At 42.8% G+C, this 23,834-nt stretch overlaps 1 protein-coding gene across 1 annotated transcript in view; it reads right to left on the reverse strand.

Annotated features, from left to right (window-relative positions):
- The window catches only part of MAP6 (microtubule associated protein 6), a 79,145-nt gene extending 55,531 nt beyond the window's left edge, over positions 1-23,614 (reverse strand). Inside the window, 2 exon segments of the mRNA XM_020989539.2 lie at positions 21,098-21,257; positions 21,260-23,614. Coding sequence (XP_020845198.1) covers positions 21,098-21,257; positions 21,260-21,998 — 899 coding nt within the window. The 5' untranslated portion in view covers positions 21,999-23,614.
- Between the last annotated feature and the right edge of the window lie 220 nt (positions 23,615-23,834).

Genomic DNA, 23,834 nt, shown 5'->3' on the forward strand with positions numbered 1-23,834 from the left:
GCTGGTGTCTAGTGTGGTAGAAATAACAATTGCCTCAGAGTCAGGAGATGTGAGCTAGAATCTGAGTGCTGCCACTCCTTAGCAAATTGCTCTATCCCTGTAAGTCTCAGCTTTTTCATCTGTAAAATGTCAATCAATCACAATATTTGTATAGCCAACCTCCATATCTTCCCTATTATTAATAATACTCATGTTTCTCAAGCACTTGAAGGCTGACAGAGATCCTTCCTTGTAAATATCTGAGAGATAAGGGGTGGCAGTACTATTATTTCATAATGCTTTAATTCAATGACCTGCAATTTCATCAGCACGGGTGCTCCTTGCCCATTGACTCAAGAACTTGGTAGATGGTCTTCAAGAATGGCTATGACTGAAAAATCATCACCCTGCAGACAGCCTGATGACGAGCCTTTCCAAACTTCGCTCTACTGGTTCTTGGACCCATGGACTGAATCCAGAGCAAGAATTTTTATCCCCATTTAATCTTGTCCCTTCTCTTCCTTCTTTCTACAAATGCTTCCACCAGTTGTGGTTTGCAAACCCTAAAGCAACACATAAATGTGAGGTACTTTCATCACTGCTCCTGGTTCAGCCCCCTGGGGACTTACGTGCACTTATAGCAATTCTCCCTCATTGATTGTCAGGCTCTGCTAATGACTAATACTACACAATGGGGGCTTCCAGTGCCGGCAGAGTAGTCCTTGTCATCAGGCACCGATTTATAACCCATTATCTGTGAACACAAAGAAGGTTCTCACGCTGGAATTAGCTTCCATCTCCCATTTCAGATGTACAGAAACAAGCCGCCTACTGGATGGTCTCTGAGATTTCTTTCTCTGAGGGAGGAAATCAATATTGCTCAAAATTAGGCAGATGACAAGCTCGGGGGCCTCTGGCGTTTAGTCAGGTAGGCGCTAGGCTGCTCAAGCAGACTAACTAACTTGTCTCTGTTTTATCTTAGAAAAAGTTGTGTTTTCTCAGCCATTTGCCTATTTCCGTAATTACTATTTTGCTGTTCAGCCATTTCAGTCGTATCCAATTAGGGTTTTCTTGGCAGAGATACTAGAATGGTTTGCCATTACCTTCTCAAGCGCATTTTACAGACGATGAAACTGAGGCAAACATGGTTAAGTGACTTGCCCAGGGTCACACAGCTAGTAAGTATCTGAGGCCACATTTGAATTCAGGAAGATGGGTCTTCCTGATTCCAAACCTGGCACTTTATCCGCTGCACCACCTAGCTGCCCCATTTACTTAATAATGGACACTAAATGGAAAAAGCTCTGGACTGGGAATTCTGTAGCAGACCTGGGTTGTAATTACAATTTTTCTACTAACTCTCTGTGCTCTTGGCCAAGACATTTCTCCTCAAGCAAGTCATTTCCTCAGTCTGGGCTATAGTTTTCTCTTCAGTAAAATCAATGAATTGGATTAGCAGCTCCCTATGGCCTCTTCCAGCTGAGCTATTCTATGACATTAAATTCTAAGAAAGTATAAAATATCTTTCAGACCATCTTGAAAGCTAGCTTAACAACTGGCCACCACCTTGTCTTGCCAATACCCCATGAAAACGAATAACATTTACAGTCCCAGCTCCCAGAATTACCACTAGCTCTGTTGCCGGGGAAGTTAGCTTCTGCTAAGATGGACTCTGCTGCCTCATTGGTAAAATGAGAGTAATCATACGTTTACCCTCTATCTCACAGGAATGTTATGAGAAGGTGCTTTTTAGATTTTGGAGCATTAAATAAATGTGAATTACTATAATATGAATGGAAAAGTAGATTAGAGCCAGTCTATAGAGGGCCTCGAATGCCAGGCAGAATTTGTATTTACTCCTGGGGGCAATAAAGATTTCTGAGCCAAGAAGAAACATGCTTACACCTTTGCTGTTGGGTTAATGCCTCTGGATTTCAGTTTCTTTTTTGATTAAATGAGGAGCTTGGACTAAGGGTCTCCCTAGCTGTATACTCTACATTCCCAGGTCCCAGCTCTGCCACTTTCTAGGTGTGGAACAACCTATGGACGAACCCCTTAACCTTTTTAGTTCACAGCTTCTTTTCCTTTAAAAAACCAGGAATAGTTAATACACGTCCCCTATATTTTAGACGGTTGTTATGAGGAAAATTTATTGGAAATAGTAAAGCTTGTATGGTGAACTTAGTGGCTCCCCTCACTAGCTTGATGTGGGACTCCAAAAAGGTGCAGTGGTTACAAAGTGCTCAGTAAATATACGTTGCTATTACTATTACTATAACTGACATGAATTTCTAGACATGCTATGAAGAAAACTGCAGAGTTTTCTGCAACATATGAAAGAGCTCAGCAAACATACCCAGTTCTTGGGAGAGAGTCTATGGAGGCTTTCAGGAAAAAGTCAGTAGAATGCTGCCAAATCAACACAGAAATCTGGCTGCAAATACTGTAGATTCTGGGGGGGACGAATCCATATTTTGCATACAATCAACCTACTCTCTAGCTGGTGGCATTGAAATAAAAAAGAAAAAACAGTGATTCAATAGACTTAGGTAAATCACTTAATACTCACTTAAAGATCATTCCTAATTCAAACCAGTGGCAGCAGAAAGAGCTAGATTTGAGGAAGACTGAGACATTTTTGCTAGCTGTAAGCTAGTCCATTGGGTGAATCCTAGGATCCCTGGCCGGCTTCCTTACTTGTAAAATAAAAGAGCTGGACAATCAGATCTCTAAGGTGGCATTAAGCTCCAACACTGTGTGACTGCTTCGAGACAACGCTGTGTGTTGGAAAGATTACCAGACTTGTTGGAAGACCTGGGTCTAATGCCAGCTTGGTTGTTTACTAGCTATGTGGGTAAACTGCTGTCTCTCTCTCTCTCTCTCTGAGACTTAGTTACTGCCTTTGTGAAGTGGGAAGGACACCGTCCATCTCACAGACATGCAGAGTCTTAGAGCTAGACAGAATCTAACTGGTCATTCTAGTCTGACCCCTTCATTTTATGTGGAAGGAGACTAAGGCCTAGAGAGGGAAGGGACTTGCTTGTGGTCTCCATTTGGCACAGCTCTGCCTCACTTCAATCCAATTCACTGGCAAGTCAAGACATCACCCTGCGGATATCAGCGGTCCTCTTCGACAACAAAGGAGCAGTGACAACAACAACAACCTTGAATAAGTGCTAGTATCTCATGACACTTAGGACGGTGTTATTCACAAAGGGTTGTTGCGAAGCTCAAAGGAAATAATGATTATACAACGTTATACAATCACAAGATGCTGTATAAATGTTAGTTTTATTATTATCATTACTACTAATAATAAGTTAAGTCTAAGTTTCAACAACAATTCTAACTTTCCAGGAGTCACTCCAGGCAGAAATGCTATACTTTTGTAGATAGGAACTGAGAGGCAGAAAATCCAGTTTCTATACACAACAAAAATTGGCACGTAACCATTACAGCTTAGGGCCTCCCAGATGCCTGCTAATCTAAAAATGCAAATAAAAAAAATTCTATATGTGCTTTTTTATGGTTGTTTCTCCAAGGTCAGAATGCTTGTTCCTGAGAGACTTAGAACCTATGGTTAATATAACAACACATGATAGGCACTATGATATGTGTGTGTATATGTTATGTGTGTGTATATATATATATATATAGATAGATAGATAGATAGTTATAATTCTTGATTTACTATGTATTTATGTGTGTATATACATATACAAATGCATATATATATGCCTCCAGGTCCAGTGTTCTTTCTTCTATACCAGACTTGTTATTCAAAATCTTAAATTGCTATATATCAGAATTCCCATTATGTGTTGTATTATATAGTATATATAACAAGATACCATTCTAATTTCTTGAATTTGTTGTCTAAATATATATACAAACATATGTAGGTATATATATATACATACATTAAATATTGTCCTGTCTTATACACATATATACACAAACACAAATTTAAGAGTGTGAATGATAAGTCAGGCATATGTTGCATAGTAGGAAGAGAAATGGGTTTGGAGTCAGAAGCCTTGGTGTAGAGTTACAGAAGCATAGAATGTTAGAGCTAGGAAGAAGTTTATCCTAAAGGATCATCTTCTTGAGATCAGTGTTCATGGCACCTCTAATACCACTCACTGAACCTAGTATATCGCTAGGCATATAATGAGCGCTCAATAAATATCTGTTCAGTACAGAGGGAAGCAGGCCTGCATGACTGCAGTCAGAGTCCTTCATACCTAGCCCTTTCCTACCGTTCCAGTCTTCTTACTCCTTACCCCCAAACTTACACTCTTTATTTCAGTGACACTAGCCTTCTGGCTGTTCCACAAACAAGACACTCCATCTCTTGGCTCTGGGCATTTTCTCTTACTATGGGAATAAGGTTCCTCATGCCTGGAACACTCTTTCTTTCCTCTCCTCTGACTACTGACCTCCCTGGCTTCCTTTAAGTCCCTAGTCAAATCCTACCTTCTACATGTAGCCTTCTCCAACCCCTCTTAATTCCAGTTGTTTCCTGTCTTTTAATTATTTCCTATTTATCCCATATATAGCTTGCTTTATGTAAATTAGTTTGCATGTTGTCTCCCTTATTAGATTATAAGCTCCTTAAAGGAAGAGTCTTTCTTTGCTTCTTTTTTATCTCTAGGGCTTAATACAGTGCCTGGTATGTAGTAGATGCTTAAAAAATGCTTTTTTAAAAGAAAAATTGAACTGAATAGAATGAAGGGAATGGTTTCACAAAAACCTGGGAAGATGATGCAGATATGAACTGATGCAAAGTGAAATAAACAGAACCAGAAGAACATTTTATGCAGTAATAGCAATACTATAAAAGTAATCAACTTTGAAAGCCTTAGTTCTTTACCAGAAGAGAACAATGATATTTTGGTGGTGGCCCTGGATTGTAGGTTGGAAAGACTGTAAAATTTGCTTTCATCCTGGGGGCTAGCTGAATTTTTAAAAACTTCTATGTAATTGCTTTCGCTGTTCAATTCTATAATCATGTTGAAACAAACTAAGATTAAATCACCTTTGACAGAGACGGCCAGACATAACTGTCTACTGTTTCCAACAACAGGGCCATTCTTCACTGACCAAACTAAGTATTTTATATTTAGTAAAGGAGCAAACTTTTGCCATACTGACTGCTAGTGCCAAAGTATGTGGCTGCTAAGGAGATGAGCAGTCTTGGCCAAGTACTTTCAGACACCTAAGAATCTCTGAATGGCAAAAGATTACAGAGAATGGAGCTGGAGATGGTCTCAGAGGTCAGTTAGTTCAGTCCCTTCGTGTTAAAGATTAGAAACCAAGACCCAGAGAGATTCAGTGGCTTAACCCAAAGCTGGGGTTTGAATCTGATTCCAGTTCAAGGATACTTTTCACTGACCATGCCCTCTATGGGAATAAGGTCCTAAGACACAAAGGGATGCAGTAGAAAGAACACAGATCTTCAGAGAACAGAGTTTGGGCTCCTGTCCCTTTGGTTACAACATAACCTTAGGCAAGTCATTCTCCCTTTTGGGGCTCAGTTTCCTCATCTATAAAATAAGGTACTTGTGCAGCCCAACATAGCCTTGTTGTGAGGAAAGTACTTTGTAAACCATAAAGCACTAGATATACTCCTACGACCATCGGATCATGGATTTTGAGCTGAAAGTCTTCAGAGGTAATCACATCCTGTCCTTCATTTTACAAATGAAGAAATTATTTCTCAGTACAGTTGAGTGACTTTTCTAGGGTCACCCAGTAAGTGTCTGAGGCAGGATTTGAATTCAGGTCTTCCTGACTCCAACTCCAAGCCTCTCTCTACTACACCATGCTACGTCTCTTAAATGAGAATGCTTATTATTCATGATTTTGACCAAAGCAAAAGCACTAAAATACGGAAGGTAGGCCCGCCATTTTATTATCAATGCTTTAAATTAAGAAAATGGTCATTTAACAAAATGCATTTACGTATTTATTATATATGCTGAACACCATGCAATGCCTGGGGGTAAAAGAAGAATACAAAGATGCAGTCCTTGCTCTCAGAGTTTACAATTTATTTGAAATAACACACAAACACTGGTAAATAAATTCAATAGAGAACATGAGGTATGCAAAACACTGTGACATCAGTGAAGTAGAGGTCAGTCCAGGCTTTGTGATGTTCGTGAACTAGAGCAAGTGCTACATCATTCACGAAGCCTCTTGCTCTAGTTCACAAACATCATTTATGTTTAAGTTTAATTCTGTAATTAAAATTTTCTCCATTAAAAATGATTTCTAATTATAAACAATAACTTTCTCAACCAACTGGCTGGTTGCTGTCCTTTGTTCTCTAAGAGGCCCAAAATGACACCACCATGTTGGAGTCAAGGTCCAGTACATCCAACTATGACTGATCAGCCAATATGAGCTCGGAAGGCTTCACCACAGGTTGGGCAACAATAGTCCACGTGAACACTTGGAGTGGAGATGTCTCTGAATTTGTACATCTCACATTTTTTTTTAGCTACTGCAATTCTGCTTTGCTCATAGAACATAGCACTTTCTTTGACATGGGCACACCATGGTAGGTGTTCCTGTGCCAGTGCCTCCCATGTCATGCCATCAATTCCAAAGTTCTTCAGAAAAACCTTGAGAGTGTTCTTGTATTGCTTCTTCTGGCCACCATGGGAGTGCTTGCCTTGGGTGAGCTCTCTGTAAAAGTCTTTTGGGCAAACATATGTTTAGCACTCATACAACATGGCCAGACCATCAGAGTTGCACTCTCTGCAGTAGAGATTGAATGGTTGACAGTTTGGCTTCAAAAAGGACCTCAGTGTTTGCTACCTTATATTGCCAGGTGATCTTCAGAATCTTCCTAAAACAACACACATGGAAGGTATTCAGTTTCCCAGCATGGTGCTGGTAGACTGTCCAGGTTTCATAGGCATATGACATCAGCACAGTGGTTCTGTGGATCTTCAGTTTGGTAGGCAGCCTAATACCTTTTCTCTCCCACATTTTCCTTTGGAGCCTCCCAAACACTGAACAAACTCTGGCAATGTATGCATCTACTTCATCTTTTATGTGCACATCCCTGGGAAAGTATACTGCCAAGGTAAGTAAACTTATCAACAATATTCAAAATCTCTCCATCTGCTGTAACTGATGGTTTTATGTATGTGTGGTGCGGTACTGGCTAGTGGAGAACTTCTGTTTTCTTAGTGTTAATTGTCAGGCCAAAATTAACACCAGCAGAAGAGAATCAACTCTGCACCCTGCTGCACCTCTGCCTGAGAGGCTGCACTGAGTGCACAATCATCTGCAAACAAAAAGTCACTCACCAACTCTCCCTTTACTTTAGTCTTTGCAGCCTCTGCAAGTTTAATAATTTACCGTCAGTGTAGTAGCTGACTTTGATGCTCTGTCTGTCCTCATCAAAGGCATCTGACAACATCACTGAAAACATCAGGCTAAAAAGCACGGGAGCAAGCACACCCAGTCCTGCTTCACTCTATTGGCTGACTGGGAAAGTGTGAGAACATCGTTCATTATCCTGAACCCACACAAGCATGTTGTCACGGACCTGGTGTATCATGCTGATGAACTTCTCCAGGCAACAAAATTTTGCCATGATCTTCCATGAGCCCTCATGACTGACAGAATCAAAGGCCTTCGTCAGATCAGTGAACACTGTTTACAGACCTCTGTTCAGCTCCTGACATTTTTCCAGGAGTTATCAGGCAGTAAACACTGTATCAATTATTCTTTGGCCCTTTCTGAAGCTACATTGGTTCTCAGGTAGATGACCATTTTCCAGGTGAAGGATTCGCCAATTAAGAAAGACTCTGGCAAGAATCTTACAAACAATGACTTAGAGAGAGACCCCCCTGTGAATGTCTCAGGACAATCTATTTCCTTTACTTTTATGATGCTTGTCCTTCATTCTCAAAGAGGACCACAGAGATGGACAATAGAGGCATCCTCGAACTCCTGGGGGGTAACCTCCTCTTGCCTTTTGTCTGAGCAGTGGACCCCCTGCCTTGTAAATCAGCTGGAATAGATCAGCGCCAGGTGCTTTGCCGCAGGAGAGGAGCTGAATGGAATTTAAAACCTCTTCTTCAGTTGGAAGTTTAGCTAGAGAGACTGACTTCTATACACTTAATAGCTTCAGCATTGATTGATGAGAACATTGTGGAAGTGTTCAGCCCATCTCTCCAGGATCATGTCTTTATCACTAATCAATGTGGCTCCATAAGCACTGAGTAGCTGAGATGTGCCATAGGTCTTTGGCGCATAAATAGTCTTCAGGGCATCATAAAAGCACTTTGAATTGTTACTATCAGTGTAAAACTGAATTTCAATTGTCTTCTTACTGAGCCAAGAATCCTGCATCTCTCTAAGCTTTGCTTGCACTTTGCTTTTGATGGAAATAAATGCTGCCTTCTTAGGTACCAATGAACTATCCTGCTAGTAAACCCCGTGGAGTTCTTGTTTTTTGCTTGTCAGCTTCTGAATTTCCCCATCATTTCTGTCAAACCAGTCTTGGTGTTTGTGAGTGTTCTGACCCAGATGAGCAAATGCAGTGCTGTACACCAAATCTCTGAAAGCTGCCCACTGTTGCCAACCTGTGTTGGCTCAGCTTTCCCTCCAAGTTAACAATGAATTTTCTGCACACAAAGCTCTCTAATCTGTTGACATTACATCTTCTGGTAGTTGTCTTGTCTTGGGGCCCCTGCTTTTGTTGAATGTGAATATTTAGTTTGGAGAGGTCTATAACCAGTCCAGCACTCTGCCACATATCCCCTTAATCATTCTCACATCTTGTCTGTCTCTGTCTATTAAATGCCAATGCTTGTTAAAAGAGTACATCCATGAAGTTTTATTACTTTTAGGTAAATGGAAGACAGTGTTGGTAATGGAGGCACAAGTCTTTAGTAGTAAGTGACCACTGCTGTTATTGTTTCTGACTCCATTCCTCCCAAGGACTCTCTGCCATGTCTGGTCATCCATGCTTACTCTTGCATTAAAGTCACCCAGAATTATAATCTTATCCTCTTTTGGTACATTGCTGATGAAGGTCTCCAGGTCTTCATAAAATTTTTCTTTGACCTCATGAAGGTTTGTCATGGTGGGAGCATATGTACTGATGATGGTGGCATGGTGCTTTCCTGCAAGTGGCAATCAGATTGTCATGAGCCTGTCACTCCCTTTGGTAGGCATACAAGCCCGTGGTCTAGATTAGTTTTGGTTGCAAAACCTATACCAGCTTCATGGTGTTCTCCTTCACTGTGGCCACTCCAGAAAAATGTGCATCCAGCTCCAACTTCAGTAATCTGGCCTTCATTTGTCAGCCTTATTTCACTCAGCACTGCTATGTGGATGTGATTCCTACTGAGTTCTCTTGCAACAAGAGCTGTTCATCTTTCAGGTGTACTGGATTTTGTGTTGTTTATAAGTGTGTGCACATTCCATGTACCAATGGTGAGTGGAATCATCTTAGCATAAGTTTTTATACCTTTTTTTGTGTTTTGACCGCAGGGTGGGATCTCTGCATGCTGCAGTAAGCAGGCTAGGGTTCGGTAAAGCAGACAGTTTTGAGGACACCCTTTATGGCCCCTTCCTCACCCTAGGAGGTGAGTGGTACAGTACTTAAAAAAGGCTGCTCAGACACCCAGCCATCTGCCTAATCCCACTGCCGCTTCGGTCCAGTGAGAAGACTATCCTATGGCCTGAGCCACTGGTGTGCAGGGATGTGACTGTAACTCCCAGAGTATCCGCGACTGCTACTTCATCACTTGCCCATCACCACAGGACTTTGAGGGAGGTAAAATGGTAAAACGTTATGGGTGATGTCTTCTGACTCATGCGTAAATTGGATTTAAGTGAGCCAGAGCCTCACCAAGTTGTAGGCCTCTCTCTCCCAGAGTCATCTGAGTCCAGTGGCAAGACAAAGTCAGGCAACTCGTGACGACTCAGGATGCAGTGGATGACCTTGGGTTCTTCAATGTCTAATCAAGCTCTATGTGCTCCACAGTACCTGCTCCAGCTGCCTTCATGGCTGTTGGAACAAATTGTTCTCATCTGCCCATTTGGGTGAGGGAAGTCTTCATGTGCTTGGGGTAGACACCCTCCTAACTCACCAAAGGGTTTGAGACCCCTCAGTTACTTTCAATCTGGGTAGCCCACCTGCTGAAAAGGTGTCGCCACTACACATGCTACAGCTTCTTGGAGCCACAGGTCAAAGTTGGGTGACTCAGGTGGACACTAAAGGTGGAAAGTAACCCTGAAAAGGGCTCAGCAGCCCTCACACCCAAGGTGCTAGTCTTCCCGGAACACACCCTACAGCCCCTCTCAGCCAATGCAAACAAACAGAATTTGGAATCAAGCCCTAAATAAATCCAAAAAAAGTCGGAACTATATTTATAGCTTTATTAAAAACAAAAAAGTATATTGTAATTTTTAGACAAAATCATGAAAATATATATGAAAATATACTAGCTCTGTGTTCCCTTCTGTCATCTTTTCCTTCTCATAAAGCTTAGTTATTTAAATATCATCAAAGACAATCTCTACTTTCTTTTTCCAGTTTTGTTCTCCTTACTTTGTATTTAACTTGATATGCCCTATCATCGTATTTTGTATTCTTCACATTTATCGTTTTCCAGATGCACAATATAATCTATTTGTAATTTTTTAAATGTGTGCTTATATCTTTTGTTTTCACATTGCCTTAATTTCCATACACACATATAGAGATAAAGATAGGTAGACAGACAGACATATATAAGTACATACATACACATATGCATATGCATATATGTCCACTAGAAAAGGAATAGAAAAACACTCCAGTATCCTTGCCAAGAAAACCCCCAGCAGGATCCACAGAATCATGCCAAGTTGAACATGACTGAATGACTGAACAAGAACACACCTAGAAGCCTCTTTGTAAATCTGTCTATCTACCTCTATATGGTCCTTCTCCCCTTCCACCTGGAGTTATCCTTTGTAACAAGAACGAGAGAAAAAACAAACACAAAAAGAATTTCACCAAATTAGCCAACACGTCAACGGAGCAGCGAACAACCAACAAGCATTTACCACGCACCTACCCTGTGCCAGGCACTGTGCTAGAGCAGATGCAGGGTTCCACACCCACAGCCCCTCAGCTCTGCATGGAAGGGAGGGACACGCATCTTCTCTTCTCATATTTTCCTCCCACTCAGTCATTAAAGTCAGGCAGTATTCCGTTTTGTCAACCTTTCACTCCTTTCCACTGACCTTGCTGTCGTTCATGTGAATGCTTTTTTCCCATGTCTGCCTCTTCATTCTCATCCTTGGTGACCTCTCTATAGCGTCTGACACCTGCGATCAGCCTCTTCCCAGATATTCTCCCTCTCCAGGTCTTTATGACACTGCTCTCTCCTGGTTCTCCTGCTACCTGTCTGACCACTACTCAGTCTCCTAGTGCTGGATCTTCTCCAGGTCACATCCATCTCCTCCCCCAGCCTCTCCTTTCCCTCTTCCCTCTTCCCTCTGATATTCCCTTCCATCTTCTCTGTATATATCTTGTATGTACATAGTTGTTTGCATGTCGTCTCCCCCGTTAGAAGAGGTGGTCCTTGAGGCCAGGGACCTGTTTGTGCCTCTCTTTGTATCCCCAGCACTCACACTTTGTATAAACCCATATATGTCTTCCCATACTTCTGTGTATTATTCTATCCATTATTATGTTTTTATTAGATTTGTATACTTGTTATGGTTTTTTTTTTTTAGGCAGTTGGGGTTAAGTGACTTGGGTTATGTTGTTTTAATGGACTTTTTTTCTGGAAATCACAAGGCATCACAGATTCCTAAAGTCTCCAAAGCTGGATGAGACCTCAGGGGTTATCTAATAAAACTTCTCAATCATGAAAAGGTCACTGTTACAGTAGCCAGTGGTCATCCCACTTTCAGTCCTTTCCTTTTACCACTGCCAAACTCATCTTCTTTACGGATGGAGCAAGGCAAGTCACTCACCCATTGTGTGGCTCAAAAACATTCAAAGGCTTCCTATTTCAGAATATTAGAAGTCTAACAGACCTTCTAAATCATTTACTAGACTCCACCATTTTATAGCTGAGGATGAGGAAGGTGAAGAGGTTTGCTCAAGGCCACATAGTTATTAAGTAGCAGAACCATAGCTCAAACTCTAGCCTTCTAATTCTAACCTCAGTGTTCCTTCACATATAACATGGTCATTTCTTGCTGCCACGTGGTTACAGTCTGTTTGCTTAGCATTCAAAGTCCTCCACAACCTGGTGCTCCCTGACCTTTTCAGCCTTATCTCATGTAACTCCATGTACTTTACACTCCATCCAAACAGAACAACTCTCTGCCTTCTAAATGTTCTTTTCTCACTCTGCACCTGACCTCATACACCCTGATTCCAGGCCCAGAACTCTATCCACTGAGCCACTTAACTGCCTCCTGTTGGTAGCTTACATTTCTTCCACTGAGACTTATCTATTCATATTTAATTACTTGTCTATTTACAAATGAATTTTGCTCTTATATAGTTGTAGCAGTTCTTTACATATAGGATATTAGATCTTTATTTAAGAAACTGGCTATGAAGATTTTTCCCAATTAATTGTTTCCCTTATGATTCTAACTGCATTGATTTTGCTTGTGCAGAAGCTTTTAGATTTTACATAATTGAAATTATCTAAACAACGAATTCTGTATTTAAGATCATCTCTATTCCTTGTTTAGAACAGACTTTCCCCCCCTGAGCACAGCTGTGAATGCTAACTCCTTCCTTTCTCTAATTTTTATTTGACTTTTAAAATTTAGATCCCGTACTGATTTGAAGCTGATTGTGGTATATGGTGTGAGATCTTACCCTAAGCCTATTTTCTGCCAAACCATTTTCTACTTTTCCCAGTTTTTGTCAGATTGGGAGTACTTAGTCCAGCAGCAGCTATTCTTCGATTTCCTGAATATAGTGCTACTATGTTTGATTGCTTCTCTGTCTTGTTTACCTAATTTGTTTCATTGATCAACTTTTTAATCAGTACCAACTGCTTTTTTTTACCAGTACCAACTAGTTTTGATGATCACTGTTTGTCATGTAGTTTGAAATCTGTTACTGCTAGGCTCCTTCATTCCCACTTTTTCCCCCTAAGTATTTCCCTTGAGATGTTTAAACTTTTATTTCTCCAGATAGATTCTATTTTTGGGGGGGGTATAGTTTTAGAAAATAATATCATGGTAATTCGAATGATATGGCACTAAATTTGTAAATTAATTTTGATAATATAATTTTTATCATATTAGAACAGTCCAACTATGAATAATTATTCTCTCCAATTATTTATATTTTCCTTTATTCAAAAAGTATTTTTAGTTGTATTAATATAAGTTCTAAGTGAGTCTTAGCAGATGGACTCCCAGATAATTTATGCATTCTACAATTTTTTTTTAATGGGATTTATTTTTCCATCTCTTCTTGAGGGGCTTTGTTAGCAACAAAGATCAATAATTTTTGTGGGTTTATTTTACATAATGCTACTATACAAAACCAGGCTGGTGCAGGTCCTCAGTTTCCCTGCCTCAAGTCTCTCTCCGAATTAAGTCCTTCCTCAACTCATCTGTCAAGCTGATCTTTTAAAAATTCAGACCTGACCATGTTATTCCCATACTCAATAAATTCCACTGGCTCCTTATTATATCCAGGATTGTGTATAAAATCCTCTGGTTTTTAAAGCCCTTTGTAATCTGGCCCTTTCCCTCCTACAATGGCCTCCTTCCGTTCCTCCTACAAGATACTCTGCCTCCCCTTTGGCTGTCCTCATTGGCTGTTCCCCAAGCCTGGAATTCTCTTCTTGATTTCCATCTTCTGGATTCCTTGGCTGTCTTCAAGTCTCAGCCAAAATGTTATTTTCTGGTTCCCTTTGATACTAGTACCCTCCCTGAGATTACTTCCCACATACCCCGTATATATCTTGTTCGTATATGGGGTTTTTTCTTTTTCTCCAAGTTTTCTCCTCCATTAGATTTTGAAACTCCTTGAGAGCAGGTGCTGTTTTTGCTTTTCTTTGTATCTTAGCACAGTGCCTGGCACACAGTAAAGCAGTTAATAAATGCTTACTGACATCACTTGTTTCAATTTTAGTTAACTTTCTAGGCTTCTTTAAATAAGCCACCATGTCATCTGCAAACAGTGATGTTTTTATTTCTTCTCTGTCCATGTCTATTTCCTCAGTTTCTTTTTCTTCTCCTGACCCAAGCCTAACAATCATTTCACTACACCATACTGTCATCACCTTCCATCTTTTGAAAATAAGTTCAAATGTCACCTCCTCTGTGAAGCTGTCAATGAACTCTGAAGTTAACTGTGATCTTTCCCTCAATTGAACTCATTGCACTTTTACTTTTCTTATGCCCTTATCCTTTTCCAAATTGCATTGTATTTACTCATCTACACATTTTATTACCCTTTATCAGATTATAAAACCAATAGCAGAGGTGCTGTCGTTTTTAAAAATATATTTGTGTATATACCTGAGCCCTAAGTACAGTGTCTTATATGTATAAGTAGGCATTTAATACATAGGTGTTGAATGCTTTTGAAAGTGAAAAAGTAGAATTTCTATAAAAATTGAATCCATTACATAACTACTTTTTGCTTAACATTAAAACTGTCAGGGAAAGGGGTAGGAGTGGAAGGAGAAAAATATTTAGTTTTATCAATGCTTCCAAACAACTCAATGTAGAACCACAGAGCTAGCTCTGATGTGCTGCCTCTCAGCCAAACACATAATTAAAACTGGAAACTAGGGAGAAACGAGGGCACAATCTGCAGACAAAGAAGGATAGGGAGGTGAGGCTTAGTCTATGGTCAGTGTGATAGAACAGAAGGATGACTAGATTTGGAGTCAATTTGGTTTTGAATCTTAATCTCCTACCTGCAGGAGTTGGCAAACCATTTAACCTCAGGGCTTCAGTTTTCTCATTTGTAAAAGGAAAGTGCTGGATGAGATCATCTCCAATGTCCTTCCTGCTTACATATCCAATGATCCTAGGATATGCCTCCTAAATTTCGAAAGCATGAATTTCAAAGAGATCAGAGCCAGGACAGGTAAGAAATTTGGCCATAGGTTGAAAATTTTACTGGGCAATTGGACAAAGAGGTACCAGGTGCTCTTCAGAAAGAAATACCAATGATCCAAACACAAATGCTTCTGATGAGGAAGAAAAAGGGGAGCTAAGACACATTCTAAATATGAAAGCAAGGACAGATCAACTGTAAATGGACTGAAGATGAGATCCTGAAAGGGTGTTAGGAGCCTTAACACCCTGAAACAAGCTCGTTGTTTGTGATAAATGCTAAAGAAAATAAGATCCAAGACCTCTGTTTAGCGTGAATGAGACAATAAAGAGAGAAGGCAGAAGTTTGTGCTTCTTATCTTGCTTCCATTTTCTCTACCAAAGATGATGCCCTGCAGACTTGAAAAGTATGGAATAAAAATTATTAAAAGGAAATTCAACACCTAAGGTGGGTAAGGAGTTGATAAGAAATCGACTAACCACCCTTAAGTGACCAGGCCTAGACAAAATAAAAGAACAGGTAGAAATGGCTGCTTAGCCATTGCCAGTGACCTTTGAAAATTCATGGAGAATGGGAGAGATGCCAAAAGTTCCTAGTTCTCAAAAAAGAAAGTGGCTCTTCAATAAGCCACAGAGTGTGACTTCAGTTTTTAACAAAATTCTAAAATACATTGTTAAAGGGATGGTTTGTGAATGTTTGTTTGTTTGTGAGTAGATGCCACTGACATCTGGAATTCATCTGGGTATTCTATAAAGTATCTTCTGATAGGCCAAACTGAGAGAAGTGAGCTAGCTTATGGTACAGTTATACGGATCTAGAATTGTTTGAAGGACTAGAATCAAAGAACACTGATTAATTGATTGGTGAAAACCTAGAAGGAAGCACACTTTCTAAAATAGTTCCTCATGAGGTGCCCTAGGAATCTGTCTTTGTGTTGACTACAAGTTCAAGATGAATCAACTGTTTGACACAGCAGTAAAAAAAAAAAAGCTAATGCATTATTAGGTAGCATGAATAAAAGCATCGTGTTCCGAATGAAGGAAATGATAGATTCTATCTCATCTGCCCAGAACCATATCTAGAGCATTGTCTTGACTTCTGAGATCCCATTTAAAATGGACATTGATAGCTACTGTGTATGAGAGGAAATAGGAGATAGAACTAGATGATGAAGAGCATTTGAAACACACCATTCAAGTATCCGTTGATTGTTTAGCCAGGAAAAGGAGATTTTAGGGGTGCACATGATTCAATTCAACCACCATTTAAATGCTGACCATAAACAATGAATGTGCTAGGTCTAGGGACACGCATACACAGATACAGACACACACACACACACATACTCTCAACACAATAACAATCTCTGCCCATAAAATACTTAGGTTCTATTAGCATTTTTCAAACATTCAAAGGGCATAGGATTATGGCTGGTATTACACTTGTTTTGTTTATTCTCATTGGACAGAATTAGAAGCAATGAGTGGAAGTTTCAAAGGCTAATTCCAATTCAATATGTTAAAAAAAAAACCTTCCTAATAGATCAAAGTGGAATGGGTCGCCTCATAATAACACATTCCTGATTACTGGAAGTCTTGAAGAAGAGCCCGGATAACCACTTCACAAGATGTTCGCTTGGAAGGATCTTAGAGAACATCTAGTCCAACACACTTATTTTAAAGATTAAGAAACTGAGGCCCAAATAGGAGAAAATTAGTGTGAGGTCCAAACTACTGTTATAGCAAGGCCTTGAATCCAAGCCAATGTTCTTTTCACTGCACCTGTGTTATTGAAAGGTCTCTTGCTCAACTGGACTAGATTTGTTTCACTTAACAAGAATTCTCTGATTCTATGAAAGGAAAAGAGGAAAATAACTATTTTCTTTCCTGTTGTTCATATAAAATGTAGCTTTCACCTGACACTAAAGAAGGGGCTTTTCCCATTTTCTCCAGCTTTCCTGGGATAGCTGTAGATATTAAACCCAATGATTCCTTCTTTCGGATGTCCATGTCACTTTTTCCTCTTCCTGAAATTCTCTCTCCTTGGTTGATAGATTCTATCTCCTAGAGCATCAGCTGCCTTCTGCCAAGAAAGGTCTTTCCCATTAGCATTCCTATGGGGAGCACCTGCTACCCTCATCCATCCCTATTAACTTACTGCAAGGGCAGAGAGGTTGATTGGAAGGGTAATTTTCCCTCTCCCTCTTCACCTCCCCCAAAGAGTATTGTCCCTTCACCCAATGACAAATTGATCTTCTAAACAAGTGTGTCTGCTAAGTCTGTTACAAAAGTCTGCCCAGTGAAATGCATTTTTAGGATTATAAACAGTGACAGACTTGACAATGTCACAGTTTATTGCATTAATTCAACGCTGTGTGTCAATAACTCAGAATCACACTTCAAATAGCACTGGACGGAAAAATCCCATGATGATGTGGCCAGACTATGAATTGGGAAGTCTGCTAAATAGGGGTCTCGCAAAATCTTCATGTTATTAAAAATGTATTTCTGTTTCTGGAACAACTACATTTCCCCAGTAAAGATACCTTAGTATTATTTATGGTTTTAATCTGGATGTCAAACTACAGATTATTAAAATGGTAAATTATGTGAGCTTTTCATATGTAAGTGAACTATTAACATTAATATCATGCAGCAGATGCCATCTTTAAAGCCCATGAGATTAACTAATTAGTCATTGTGCCCTGAACACATTGTGATTTATTCTGGAAGGGATGAGGAATAATAAATCAAATTGTCATTGATGTGGGACCAATATGGCCTCTCAAACCCATTTGAAACAGATGAGGAATATATTTGAATCAGAGAAATGCCCAGAAACACAAGAGGGCATAGACTATGAGACAAGATGGGGGCATTGGGGAATCAATGTTTCAGAGTAGATTATTTCCAGATGTTTCTCTTCCTTTATAATGTGTTCAATTTCTTTACAACCGCTTTCCTCCTGAATCAAAAAAATGTTAAGTTTCACATCAACTGTTACATATTTTAATTGCCTATTAAAGAAATGGAACACTGTCCAAGAGCGTGCTTGAACCATCAAGTGTCATTAAAAACTTCCTCCCTATTTAAATAGTTAATTTGTTAACTTGTCTGGAAATCAATGGTCTGTGTAATGAATTTGCATATAAAAAGAACATTAAAAATAATGAATAATATGGATGTTGGTAGCTCTAAAATCATTAGCCCTCATTACCATATACAAGAATATTTGTAAAATATTTTCCTATGCATATAAACACACATATAACAAGATAAAGCAATAAATTCTAATATATGAAGTTAAATTTTGAAATGATTGTAGGCTTTTGGTAATACATAACAAACCTGTGGTCTTCCTCGCTGAATTGCTGTGAGAAAGAAGCAGGTGGCTGTGGCCCTCATATAGGGCCCTAGGGCCACACATTGGACACCTCTTGTCTAATTATTCATTGTACACATCTGGATTCTCCAGAGACCTGAAGCCCAGGGTTTCATATTCAATCTCTCCAGAATAAACTACAGCACAATCTGCTTACTCATTAGCTTGGAATGAAAGTTCAAACTAGGAGTAGAAAAAGCATGTACTGATGGGGGAAAAGGCCAAAAGGGAGGTGGGAGCATGGAATGGATAGCTAGAGAAAGGGGTTCTTACAAATATGGGGAGTAGAACATTCACTTAAAAATCGTGATGCACTGAGGAGATTATTCTCACATGTCCAGATAAACAGTAGTAAGTGGTAAGGAGATAAGTGAATGAAAAACATTTATTAAGCGTGTGCTTTGTGTCAAACCCTGTGCTAAGTATAGCAATTTTGCAAAAACAAAATTAAGAGTATCCCTGCCCTCAATGAACTTACATTCTAATAGGAGAGTGGTGGCTAGGGAAGGGAGTTTGGTTGGCTCTTGGAAATGACAGCAGAGTGAAGGATGACTAGTGTGACTAGTAGAAGGCTAGAGCTTTTGGCAGAAATAGGAAAGTTAGGAGGAGACAGAATTCAAAGGCTCCCTTTTCCTCCTGGGTCAGAAAGGAGCCAGTTTGGGTGATAAGGGGATGGAGTAGAACATGAAAAAAAGAGAAGGTGAGAGGAGCAAGAAGTCTGGAGAAGGTTTGGGTTGGAAATGAGAGGAGTAGTTTAATTGGCTTGGGGAAAAAAAAGCAAAGGCCTTGGGAAAAGAGTTGTGACACGGGTAACAAAAGAGGTGATATTGGTTATTGTTCATCCTTGCTTCTCCAAGAGGACCATGACTTCAGGAAGGAGATTTCATGACTCACAAGTGAATTGGATTTAAGTGAGGGAGGGGTGTGCAAAGTCCCCAGCCTCACTCTCTCCTCCAGAGCCATCTGGGTCCAATGGCAAGATATAGATCGGGAGATGGGAGATGTCCCAGGATGCAGTGGGAGACCTTGGCCTTTTTCAGCTAAGGTTGTTAACAGGTCTTTGTTTAACTGAGGCAACGCCCATTTCGCGATTAAGGCTAAGTAAGAAATGAGGCAGAGAGGGGCAGCTAGGTGGCCCAGTGGATAGAGCACTGGCCCTGAAGTCAGGAGGACCTGAGCTCAAATCCTACCTCAGACCAAACACTTGACACTAGCTGTGTGACACTGGGCAAATAATCCCAATTGCCTAGAAAGCCAAAAAAACAAAAAAGAAATGAGCCAGAGAATGGCCTCTTTACCTAGTTAAAAGAAAAGAATAAAAAAGAAACCAATCTGGGAGGAGAAGACCCTCAGGGTTTCTGGCCAAAACAGAAACTACGCAGAAACAATTGCTATTTACACTCACCCAGAGCCGATAGAATACAAACAATAACCAAGTAAGGCTTGGGCTGGGGCCCACTGTTGGCCAATCACTGAGAGAGTGATTTGGGTTTAAGATGTGGCCCATCAAAAAAGAAATCTAGCTTGTAAACCCCAAAATATCTGGCTAGGTTTCACAATCAAAACTTATATTCCTTTGGGCAGAGCACCCGCAGGTAAGGATAAGATTCCCTATGTGGGACGGTGGGAAGGAAGCAAGGAGTGAGCAAGCAGAGCTGTTCAACTGGAACTGGCCAGTTGGGTCCCCAGTGGGGCAGCTACTACTCCTCACAGGTTTCAAAGCGGACCATGACTCCAGGAAGGAGATGTCATGACTTGCGAGTGAATTGGATTTAAGTGAGGGAGGGCTGTGCAAAGTCACCAGCTTCACTCTCTCCTCAGGAGTCGTGTGGGTCCAGTGTCAAGATACAGATCAGGGCGACTGGAGATGGTCCGGGATCCAGTAGGAGCCCTTGGCTTTTTTTGTTTTTACCGTGATGAGAGGATGAAGGATGAATCAAAAGGAGAATGTGAATACAGAACAAGAGGGTGATAGCAGTACTGGGATGTTGTCAAGAGCACGGGAAAATACGTGTGAAACAGGGCCCAGGAAGAAGGATGAGAGGGGATAACCCACATAAAGGTTTAGTGGGTTGACAAGTGGACTATCAGGGCAGAGAAGGGAGAACTAATCAGGATAAACACCAGGTAAGACTAAGTGGACCTTGAGACTGCAGTAAGGGTGGAGGGAAAATGAAGTGAGGTCCCTTGGCTAGGAAGAAAGAAGCCAGATATAGAAATGAGAGTAGAGTAGGTTAAAGGGAGGAAGGGTGTTGTGGCGGTGGGGTGCCAGAGCACAGATCTGGGTGGGGCCATGGGCAGCGACTAGTCAGTCAGCCAAGTAACATTTGTTAAGCTCCTGTCAAATTTCAGACACTGTGCTAAGAACTGTGGATAGAAAGGAGAAAAAAACCCGATCCCTGAAAGTAGCCCCCAGGGATGGGTGGAGTCACGGCCACAGGGCGGGGTCTAAGCCCCAAATCTAGAGCTGGAAGGGACGTTAGAGGTTATCCAGTCCCACTCCTTCATTTTACAGCCGGGGAAATTAAGGCCCCGCGAGTTACAGTTACTGGCCCAAGGTCATACAAAGAGTAAGACGGAGAGATGAAATCGGGCTCGGGATGCTGGGGCACCAGCGGTGCCCCTCCCTCTCTCCTCCCTCCTCTTCCCCCGGCACTGCCTCACCTGTACGAGCTGCCCGCAGCGCTCGCCACCTCCTCTCGGATCTGGCGATTGAGGGCGTCGGCCGCCGCACGCCCTTTGCCGCCTCCAGCCTCGGGGGGCTGCTGCGGCTGCGGCTGGGGCTCGGACCCCTGCAGCCCCTGGCCCTCTGCCCGCCGCACATCCACGCGGGCCCCGCCTTCTTGCGCACCTCCCACCAGTCTGGTCCGGACGCTTTCCCGGCAGGGAGGTCTCCTCCTCCTCCCACTTCCTCATCTCCTGGAGCCTGAGCCTGGGCAGGGGCCTCGGCCGATCTCCGCTCCTGACTCTGCTGCCGCCACCGCCGGCGCTCCTCCACCTTAGGCGGGCCCGGGGAGGCCGAGGCCGGGGCGGGCTGCGGCTGCGGCGGGGGCGGCGGGGCCGCCTTGGGGATCCAGGGGTGGTCGCCGCGCCGAGGCAGCGGCCACGCCCGGAAATCCTTCTGATACTGGGTCTCCTTCTCGAAGGGCGTGTCAGACGGTTGGTACTCGCTCCGGGGCTTGCAGCTAGGCTCTGGGCGCTGAACCTTCCACGCCCGGTAATCCTGCCGCATCACCGAGTCCGCCGGACCTAGGCCGGCGGCTGTCTTGGCCTGGGCCTGGGCACTGGGAGGCCCAGGCTCCCGCTCCCCGCTGGGCCCTGTTGCCCGGGCAACAGCATCCAGGTCGCCCGGGGCCGGCTGCGTTTCTATGGCAACGGAGCGCGCCGAGGGGGGAGCATGCTGCGGCTGTGCCGCTGGGGGCTGCTGCGGTTGCGACGGGGCACCCGGGTGGTCCGTGGCCTCCGAGTACTTGGTGAAGACCAGGGGCACCGCTATGTCCGCCTTGTCCAGCTGGTTCCAGAAGCGGGCGATGCAGCAGGCACGGGTGATGCACGGCCAAGCCATGATGCTTGTGTCCAAAGACCCTTCCTTCTGCCTGCCTTTTCTCTTCCCACCTAAGCAAGCTAGGCTGCACTGATCTTGCTCCCTCGAAGGAGCTAGCCTCCTGCTTCTGCCTGTGTTGCCCCTTACTCACTCACTACTGCTAAGTTTTTATTTTATTGAAAAGCACACACCCACCCTACTTAACTAGCCCCAAGGTTCGGGGTCAGTGATGTTCTCTGGGATGAAAAAGTCTGCAAGCGTGCAACCTTTCCTACAAAGGGTGCAAATGCTGCTTTGCAAAAAGGCTGCAATTGCAGTACAAAGGTGCAAGATCTTCTCCCGGGCTCGCCTCGCCCGTCAGCCCCGAGTAGAACCCATAGAGGCTGCTGAAGGCTTAAGCCATGCTGCAGAGACGGGCGGGGCTGTCTGTCAGCCAGCAGGGTCGGGGAGAGGTGGTTGCCTCCGGGCTCCTCGGTTTTCCCGCCCTATGCGGTGCTGTTCCCCAGACCCTGCTCCCCACTCTCAGTTCCCCGCTCCCCGCCTGGACTACTTAGCTCTTCCCGGCTGGCAAGGCCAGGAGGAAAAAGGACAGAGTGACCTGCCCAGAAGCGATCATCTGCTGGGAATCCGGAGCATCGCTGGAACTGCTGTTGCCACTGCTGCTGCCGCCGCCGCTACTGCTGCAGGGGAAGCGACCCCACCCACTATCAGCAGGGGGGGAAAAAAGCCCACACCAGGAAAGATGCTGAGGGAGAGAGCTTTGCGGAGAAATCACCTGCTTTCGTCAGCGCGCAGCGTCTGTGAGCTTGTTTCCCCCCTCCCCCTCTGTAACTCCTTCCTTCTCAGCTGGGAGCCAGGCCTCGGAGCAGCTGCCCTTCTCTGGAAGGATGCAGAGGGGAAAGAAACGGTTAAAGCGGCTGACCCCTTTCAAAGGTCTTCCCTCTCCCCAACCCATAGCAAGTAGCTCAGCCGCGCCCTGAAAACACTAAAGCCCTTTTTGGGAATTCAGTTTGATGCAGATCACAAATGTTTATTTACTTTTTTGTGTGTAGCTCGGTGAGAGACACACAGTAGGCCTGACCAGGCGAACACAATTGGGGGAGGGGGGGGAGGAGCGATTATTGCCTGTTATTTGGTAGGGAGAAGAGAAATTTCTCCTGTTTGGTGGGGAACACATTTTAGTCAGCCCCAAGGCTGACTTTCTTAGGGAGGGGTACCCTAGGAGAGAGTGGGTATTCTCCCTGAGTAGTGGTACTGTTGTTAGGAGAGTCTTCGCTCTTCAACCTTCCCTGTCCCAACAGCAAACTGGGACGGAATGGAGGCTACACACCCCAGCTATTCAGCACTAAGGGAGGGACAGCAGCAGAAGCCAGACTTTTTCTCACACCCTACAACCAAAGAACCAGAGGACAGTGTCTGGGACTGGATTGCTTCTATGGAACTAGAAATAATAACATACTTTCACATCAGTCTACATCTTTTTTCTCCGTTGATCATCACTGCCCAGCCCTGTAAGGTGGGTTGAGGCTCAGAAAGAGGAAATAACTTGCCCAAGGAGTCAGTCATACAACTAGTAATTGCCAGTGCTGAGATTTGAACCTAACTATTCTACTTCCCAGTTTAGTCCCTTTTGCACTTTATCTCACCTCTCAAAGTAAAATTCCCTGGGTCTCTTCAAACTGAAATTTGCAAATTAGTTGGTCAGACCCCCTTCCTGACTTTTCTGACCCCTTCCCCCTCCACCACCATCTCCCCTTCTGTCCTTAGGCACAACAGCCCTGACAAGGTAATGGAAGAGAGAAAGCCAGAGGATCAGGGGCAGTATGGTATGGTAGAAAGAATGCTGGATTTGGTGTC

Source organism: Phascolarctos cinereus, unplaced genomic scaffold (genome assembly GCF_003287225.1).
Source record: "Phascolarctos cinereus isolate Bilbo 61053 unplaced genomic scaffold, phaCin_HiC Scaffold_726;HRSCAF=1367, whole genome shotgun sequence".
In the NCBI taxonomy this organism is placed as follows: Eukaryota; Metazoa; Chordata; class Mammalia; order Diprotodontia; family Phascolarctidae; genus Phascolarctos; species Phascolarctos cinereus.